This window comes from Polypterus senegalus, chromosome 1, assembly GCF_016835505.1.
Source record: "Polypterus senegalus isolate Bchr_013 chromosome 1, ASM1683550v1, whole genome shotgun sequence".
NCBI lineage: Eukaryota > Metazoa > Chordata > Cladistia > Polypteriformes > Polypteridae > Polypterus > Polypterus senegalus.
This window is the reverse complement of record NC_053154.1, coordinates 37,562,479-37,571,419: the sequence shown is the minus strand read 5'-3', so window position 1 is coordinate 37,571,419 and position 8,941 is coordinate 37,562,479. Positions and strand designations below refer to the sequence as shown.

At 37.2% G+C, this 8,941-nt stretch overlaps 1 protein-coding gene across 1 annotated transcript; it reads left to right on the top strand.

Moving 5' to 3' along the window:
• The first annotated feature begins 515 nt into the window (after window positions 1-515).
• LOC120520566 (butyrophilin-like protein 2) lies at window positions 516-6,921 on the top strand. Its single transcript, XM_039742932.1, is given in 5 exon segments — window positions 516-537; window positions 892-1,119; window positions 1,122-1,235; window positions 3,375-3,710; window positions 6,833-6,921. Coding segments are annotated over 5 exon segments (789 nt in total).
• The last annotated feature ends 2,020 nt before the right edge of the window (window positions 6,922-8,941 follow it).

Sequence of the window (8,941 nt, the reverse complement as noted above, 5' to 3'; positions counted from 1 at the left end):
AGATGGAAAATTAGATGCAAAAATAACCCATAGAATGCAGTGTGGATGGAACATTTGGAAGATGGTATCAGGAGTATTTGTATGAGTAGGTTAAAGATAAGGTTTCTAAGACAATGGTAAGACCAGCAATGGTGTATGGAGCTGAGACATGGGCAGTAAAGGGAGTATAGAGAAAGAAGTAAGATATGGCGGAAATTAGAATGTTGAGGTGAATGTTTGGAGTTACAGAACAGAATAAGAAATGAGACAATCAGAGGTACAGCAAAAGTCAGAGAGATATGAAAGTACATGAAAGTGGGCTGAAGTGGTTTGTGATGAGGAGAGAATGAATATGTGGGCAAAAGAATGATGGGAATGGAAGTACAACGGAAGAGGAAGCGAGGGAAGCCACAGCGGAGTTGGACAGATAAAGTATGAGAAGATTTGAAGGAAGAGGGTGTGACTGAGGAGGAGGTGCAGGACTGGGTTGTTTGGAGAATGTTGATCAAGCATATTGACGCTACATACAAGTGGGAATGGACAAAGAGGAAGAAGAAGGTGAAGAAAAAGAAGAAGCAGCATTGCTGTAAATCATTATACATTTAAGAATTTTAGCCTTAATAATACATTAATTGATTATTTACTTGGATTTGTTTTATTGTTTATGTATATGTTTAACAAATGTTAATGTTATCTTTCATACTAAGTTATTTTAGACTTGAAGAGAATGTTATTTTATGCTCTGAAATAGGTAAGCACTAATGGTCCTTAGCAGCTCAACTGAGACTTTTTTAGCATTTTAACTGTATATTGTAGAGTATGTAGCTAAATGTTTCAGTTGTTTGTCCTGCTTGTTATTTTATTCACTTAACCTTTTCTGTGTGGTGATATTTTTATTCTTTTTTCCCACAGACCCTGTTACTGTTCCTAATGCTCCAGTAACAGCACGGGTAGGTGAATCTGTCATTCTTCCTTGTCATCTGTCGGCTGAAATCAGTGCTGTTGACAAGGAGGTCAGATGGTACAGAGTCAGAAATAACGAATTCCCCATTGTACTGAACTATGCAACCAAGAAAAGCATACCGGAGATGCAAAATGAAGAATACAGTGATCGAGTTAGTTTTTTCATCCAAGAGATTGAAAAGGCAATGCATCTTTGCAAATGAAGAATACTGCATTTTCTGATAAAGGAGAGTATAAATGCTGCGTCATATCAGATAGCCTCCATTGTAAAATTGTAAAGCTTCTTGTACCAGGTAATATGATTAAGTACTACCTTTCATTAAAACATGTTGAAAGAACCTGTGTATTGGATAGGTCTTAATATACTGTTTGACAGCCATGCCTATTTAGCAGTTATTTACTGAAGGGGGCTTCAATTGACATCTCTTGTCCTGGTTGTAATTAAAAGACACAGATCATATAAAGATAGGAACATTCCACTTGACTAGTATGAAATGAAGTGTTTGCTTTGTTCAATGGAAATTATTTAGAACCATCACTTACCATTTACTGTATATCATTACATGTTACAAATACTGTAACTGACTCCCACCCACCAATAATGTATCTCATGCTCTCAATAAGAAATAGCAGACTGAAAATGAAATTTAAGAAACAACCTGAGTTAAACCTTACATTAGCTGTGACGTAGCTGACTATTATTCTGCTACCTTTGACTTAGGTCCCTACATGTATAATATCATCTACAGTATATTTCTTTATATTTGAAGGACAGTTCACGAAATTGGTTTGCGTACTAATTCAATCAGCGTTGCAGTTTACTGTTCTTTGTTTTTTGTTTTTAATTTCCTCACAATGGATATATAAAAGATAAGAGTATTATAATTATACAGCTATATGTACCCCTATCCAAAAAGGGAGAACAGAAATTAAACAAATGTAATAGAGTTGTTTACAAATACACTTGTTTGCTGTAACTGGAGTGATAATAACAGCTTTGCATATTCAGTTATTTAGGTATAACACTGAAAAAGGCTTGCCAAAGTAAAAAAAAGAACAAACTGAGGAGTGCTTGATAAGTTTAATAACCTTTTTACAGTGAATAAAATAATGCATTATTCTGAAGATAGTTACTCTTCCACTTTAGTAAAACACCCCAGGATTCCAACAGTTTATTGTAAGTTATCACAGCTCATTGTTCTTTAAGTAATAATGCTATTCTTTAAGTAATAATGCCCCATTCAGTATCACTCCATTAAAGCCAATAGGGTTAAAAAGTGAATATCCCAAATCATGTAACCCAGGGAAAAAGGCATCTGACATCATTCTTCACAAAAAATGTTTTGCCCTGGATGACAAGTCAATGGGGATATAAAATTCTGAGATTAGTTTGTCTTCATAGGCTAATAAGTGACCTTAATAGAATAAAAAATGCTTCTACCAAAATTTAAACTACTATATACTTTTTATTTTTCAATGCTATGCCATTGAATGTTGTTCTTTTGGTATTTACTTACAAGCTCTAATTTACCAGAAGCTCATTTATATTCCTGCTTTGAACTTCTGACAGTAAGTGAGACTAGACTACACTGTGCAATGGTGGTAGTGTGACAACATCAAGTGGCCTCATGTTAAACTGGAACATCTCACACTTCCCATAAGCATGTTCTTTATAGGGGTATTGGTAGAAAAGTTTTGTGATGGGTTATAGTGGATAGACAGGCATGCTCTAATACCAGGCAGTAAAACTTTATATGTACTGTAAGTAGTAAATCAAGTGACAACAAGATTGAATCATTTAAGTTATGTCTAATTTTGTCAGTTCTTAACAGTGTAACACCCATGGAATGCAGTTACAGAAAGTTTGAAGACATTGAATGGTGTGTCTGTTTTTTTTTTAGGATACATGGGCATATAGTAAGTGACTTGTGACAAAACTGAAAGATATGAAATGCAAAATTAAGTGCTGTTTGCATGAGACTTATTTCTATTTCATATTGAGAATGTACAAAAATAATTAAAATTGCCTAAAACAGTACAGATTGTTTGAATCAATGGCTGTCTACTTTTTCTTGTAATGTTAAAATGAACAAATGATTGTCTTATACTATAGGTTATCAAATTGACTCGGATACCTTTTCAGGCTAGTCTGCAATTCTTTCATGAGACCATTTATTTGATTGCTTGTGCAGTATTATTCATATACCCATAGAGTATGGATATACCTGTGTCCAAACTAGAATTAACATGAACTTGTGTGCCTTTTCAAATCTGCTTAAATATATGAGTTAATCTTATTTGTCAGCTTGTTTTTATAGAAGAGCCAAAGTTTTACCATTTGACCTGATGAAAAGCCATCCTCTGCTTCACTGTGAACCAAGAAAGCTGAAGTGATTAACATTTTTGCATTATTTTTCATCTCTTTCTCACAGTGGGTCTGAATATACCTGAAAATGTTAATGCCATCTTGGGTACAAGTATTATACTCCCTTGCTATCTTGACCCTAAGGTGAGTGCTGAAGATTTGGAGCTGAGATGGCAAAAAGATGGACTTGCTACTTCAGTGCTTCTTTATAAGAACAAAAAAGTGGTGACAGAGGAGCAACATGAGGACTACAGGGAAAGAGTCAGACTGTATACAGATTTAAGAAAAGGAGATTTGAGTCTGGTAATTGAAGATGTCAGAATTGCAGATGAAGGCAAATACACCTGTTCTGTAAAGGCAGTTACCCAAGAAAATGAAGGAAGTGTATACCTTAGTGTTAGTGGTAAGTGTGCAACAATATTATCACTTTTTACAGCAACAGAAACCTGTACTTCTTTACATGTCAATCTAAAGAAAGTTTTTTTTTTCAGTCAGTGCATGAACTGTATCTAATTGAGTGAGTTTCTTTCGTGAGATTCTTACTAACTGTCAACTTTTTCAGTGAGCCAGTAATCCTTAATACTGTGGAATAATTTACTTTAATTCCTTTTAAAATTGTTGTTTTCCCTACCAAACCCATGGTCATCAAAAGTACTTATGGAAACAACAAAATTTCTCATATGTTATTTCTTAAGTGTGGTAAAGAACAAACAAAATCAAGTTTCTCATATCTGTGTGTATAGATGGGTTCTTCAAACTACTTTTCATCAGTATGTACATCTTATGGAAACTGTGATTAATTGAGGGGTTCTCATTTTCTTACAAACATGCTAACTCTTATTTACATATTTATTTTCCTATTATCAGTGTACAATTCTGTTAGCTGTATAGTACATAGAGTTTGTGAATGCAAACTGTCTTTTCTTTATTTTTTTCCAAAGTTGCTCTGAGGTGAGAAGTTCTGGGTTGGCATAGTCATACTCGCAAGCTCCTGGGTGTGTGCTATAGTGTTTACATTTATTTTATTTTATTTTTGGATGAGAAAGTTGCCTTAATGCAACTTCAAATTGCAGAGAATGGAGCATTTAATGTCATTTGCGTGCATTTACCAAACAAAGTAGTAGTATAGGATTTGTTGTGCAAAAAAAGTACTACCTGCTGACTTTGTAGTCCTACTGAGAGACTTTAGTGCTCATATGGGTAATGAGGAGACAGTGGAGGAGCATAACTGAAAGGACTGATTAGCCAGTCCAGAATCTGTGAGGTGCTTTGTTAACTGAGTATTGTTGTGAGTGTCCACAGTGAATATCCTGTTCAAAAACAAGGTTGCTCAAAAGTGTACGTGGCACTCGAATACCTTGGGCCAAAGGACACATATTGATTGTATAGTTGTGCTGTCTGAGCTCTTAATTGATCAGCACTTGGTTGTGAGCTGGTTCTTGTGGATGGAGCCTCTGCTGGACAGATTTGGAACACACAGAGAAGTTGTGAGACCATGCTGGGATTAACAAACTGATGTCACAGGTCAGAATGAATTCAACTCCCTCTTCTAGAAGAGCTTATCTTGTTTAGTGGAAGTAGCTACAAGGAGCCATGGCAAATATGTTATTTGTGCTTGTCCTATGTTATTGGTCCTATTGGTAGGCCTCAGTTGTAGGGATGCTGTCTGTTTTTAGAAAAAGGGTTTCTATACAATGTTAACAGAATGGATTCTAGTTTTGACTTGGGGGTACTTGTAGGATAAAATGGTGGCTGAAGCAAAAGCCTATTGAATGCAATTTGGTGAAGCCCTGAAAAGTTATTTTTGTATCCCCGTCAAAGACATTCTGGTACACCATTTAACAAATTAGAAAGTTTGAAGAAACATTTACTTCATTTAAAGATGTTTTCAAGAGGACTTTTAAAACTGTTATACTTAGTGGACATGTCCAACATAGAAGAAGCTTGGCCAAATGCATTGTTTGGGCTGTCTGTTGCTGAGATTGCTAAGAATGATTACAATTATCATTAGGAAAAATACGCAGGAATGGATGAAATCTTACTGGAAGTGCTTAAAGCACTGTATACTGAGCATATGATTTGGCTAACACAGCCATTTAGTGTTGTCTGGAAGGTGGAGACAGCACCTTGGGACAGACAGACTGTGGTTGGTGTCCCGTATTTTGAAAAAAGGGAGAAAGATTGTGTGCTCTGTCTAGCAAAGGTTCACACTCCACAACCTTCCTAAGAATGCCTAGTCAAAAAGAACAGTACATATTCTGTCCTAGCCTTCAAACAGTGGGCTAACTCTTTACCATTGATATTTAACGGATCAGGAAAATTTGCCAATCCTGTGCTTTTTCATTTGAAAAAATCTTATAACACTGTATATAGTAGTTTGTGCTATCACAGTATATTTAAAAATTCTAATGTTTCCTGTATATTTTGTGTCAAGGTGTAATATATGAGCATTTGTATATATCCATCCATCCATTTTCCAACCCGCTGAATCCAAACACTGGGTCACTGTGGTCTGCTGGAGCCAATCCCAGCCAACACAGAACACAAGACAGGAATCAATCCTGGGCAGGTGCCAACCCACCGCAGGACACACACAAACACACCCACGCACCAACACACACTAGGGCCAATTTAGAATCGCCAATCCACCTAACCTGCATGTCTTTGGACTGTGGGAGGAAACCGGCGCCGGAGGAAACCCACGCAGACACGGGCAGAACATGCAAACTCCATGCAGTTATGACCCGGAAGCGAATCCGGTCTCCTAACTGCCGCAACTGCGAGGCAGCAGCGCTACCACTGCGCCACCGTGCCCCCATTTGTATATACTTTTAAGTAAATTCCGGTTTTGAGGAAGGCCGAATTTCATAGGTTAACAGTGGCTTATTCTAAGGTGTTGCCTTTTTCACTTTCCATAAAGAAAGTAAATATCAACTGAGTTAATTCCAAAATGTATACATTGAGCAAAATGATAAAGTAGAACAGAATAATAAATAAAGAAAGCAATGTATTGTGTTTGCCTTTTAAAATGCATAATATTTGTACTTGAACACTGTATATGCTATACAATAAAAATTAAGTATTAAATTCAAAGTTCCTTTTGGGCTCCAATGAACATCAAGCAATCTTAACTGGACTTTAATGTTGTCTTTCAAAGACCAATCTGTTTGTGAATATTACATACCAGGAAAACCAGATAGTCTACAGTCTCTTGCTTCAGTGCAGAATGTGAGAACAGACAATATTTCCACCAGTGTTGAAGGCCCTCTGTGAAATGGCACTGGTGGCAGAATTGTACAAGAAATTCCTAGCCTGCATGAATACACATAGAAAATGTGTTTCATGATGTCACCACCATTTTAAATGGTCTATGTCAGTGTCTAAGTCCAGGCTTTTTGTGTAGCTTATTGGCCCCACTTGAATAGTCTCTCAGGCTTTACGGTCCTTTGGTGCATTTGACAGAGGTCAAACCAGACCTCTCAGGTTTTGAATTTATCTTGTTGTTCAGCTGAGGACTCTTCGAAGATCTCTTTCGTGCTGATTCAACATGGGAGTTTGTCCAGTTGCTCTTGGATCCCAGTCCTGTTGGTTACCAGTGCGCCTATGACTACTAGAGGCACTCTTGTCCTTGTGTTATGTTGTGTCTGACTTTGATTTCTAGGTCTTTATATTTGGTGATCTTCTCTGCCTCCTTGCTCCGGATATTGTTGTCATACGGGATTGCCACATTGATGAAGAAGCAGAACTTGTTCTTCTTGTCATGCAACACAAAGTCCAGCCATAGGTGATGGTACGATTTGTTAGTCTTGTTCCATAAGATGACATAGTCTACAGTGTCAATGATCACATCTGGTATATGCTTGTGCCTCTTGTCTGTCATTGTAACACCTAGCTGTTGACATAATGCCCAGTGCAGGTACATACTGATTTTGTTGTGACTTCGAGGCCAGTACACGGCATCCAGACACTATTTGGCAGATGGTCTCTTCAGGTTCTCCACATAGATGGCTGTGATGAGGCTTTTGGTTGCCCACTTTACACCTGCACTTCAAAACCATGAACTGACCCTACAATAGTTTCTCCTTGTTGTACTGTATCCTGGCCTCCACGATCTTGGACTTAAGTAATTGCTTGGTTTTATTGCTGCTATTGCTAGTGGCCTTGAGCAACCTATACCTTTTTTTTATCTCCATGGCCTCTCTTTACAATGGACTCATGCTTGTACAGTGCTTGTTGATGAGTAGCTGATCCTTGCATCCTCAGCTTACTCGATGGCAACCTTTCTGCTCCTCTGGGAGCATACTGTTGCTGAGCAGGGGATCACAGAGCCTGTCTGCAATGAACGCAGTGAGCACTTTGTTGGTAGGCATGTGATTGGGCGGTAGTTCTTTGTGTCCTTGTTGCTCTTACCCTTAAATAGTTAGATCGTAATAGCATCTAACTATTGCCTGGTCATCAAGTCAGGCATCAGACAAGGCTCATGGATCACTTTGTTCAGTGCTCTCGTTAGTTGACTGTGGACAGCCGTAAATGTCTTAAGCCAGAATTTCTGGAGTTTGTTTGGACCAGGCGCCTTCAACTTGATCGTGTCAGCAACTTCACTGACTGAGAACTGGCACCACTGCTATTCTGGCACGCTTTTGTACTTTAAGGCCTCATGTCGAATCCATAGAGCGTTCTTCTTATGTTCTTTCTCTTCTGACTAGATCATTACATTATGTTAAGTGAGAACAGCAGTGTAGATTGTCTCATAAATTGACATATTTGTTCAAAGAATGTAGCATCTTTTTCACTCGTATCTTCTATTATAGTGTCATTAATAATGTGGATTCTCAGCAATTTAATGTGCACCTTTGCTGTGAACCTCCACTTAGAGCAAGTCAAGTCATGTTTGTTGTCATGTTTACATAGAACATAATGCACATAGTGTAATGGAACCCGCCTTACATTTATGTATACAACAACTGTCTTTACGTAGAACATCAAAGCTTGCCTTACTCTTTTAAAATGTTACCTAGGAACAGTAGTGTGCTGATGGCTGGTGGTATAAATATATTCAAGCTGTAGCACTACCTGTGTGGTAACTAATTGATATTCTAAGTAACATAGAAGATTTAACATTTTTCTATATGGCATGATAGGTTGAAAATATAAAAATCAAATCTCTTCCTCTCTGAAAAAGTTGCACAAAAACAAAATCACCAATGCATCTTTTAGAGCTTTTTAGAATCATCTGTTACAACCTAGGTAGTCAACAAAATAGTTAGGATAAATTCACATTATTTGTGATTGGATTAAAATATATTGCTAAATAGTAACAAATTATAACAGTGACAATATAAGAATTTAACTACTGCAGTATAGCTAATTTATTAGTATGTTCCACAGTACTTACTGCATATTTTTGCTTCTTTGGCATTAGATATCATGGTCCTGCTGTGCTTGTCTTTCTCTAGTCAAGTCAGAGATGTGATGGAAGCTTTCAAATGAAGCACCCTACGTACTGTATAACATAAATACAGTTTTTAGAACTGTGGTAGTTTCAGCCAGAAAAAATGTCTGCCACATACTTGCACCATTAACATAAGACCCATGTAGGAATACAGCCTTAAAAACTGACCTATGCATGAGTTT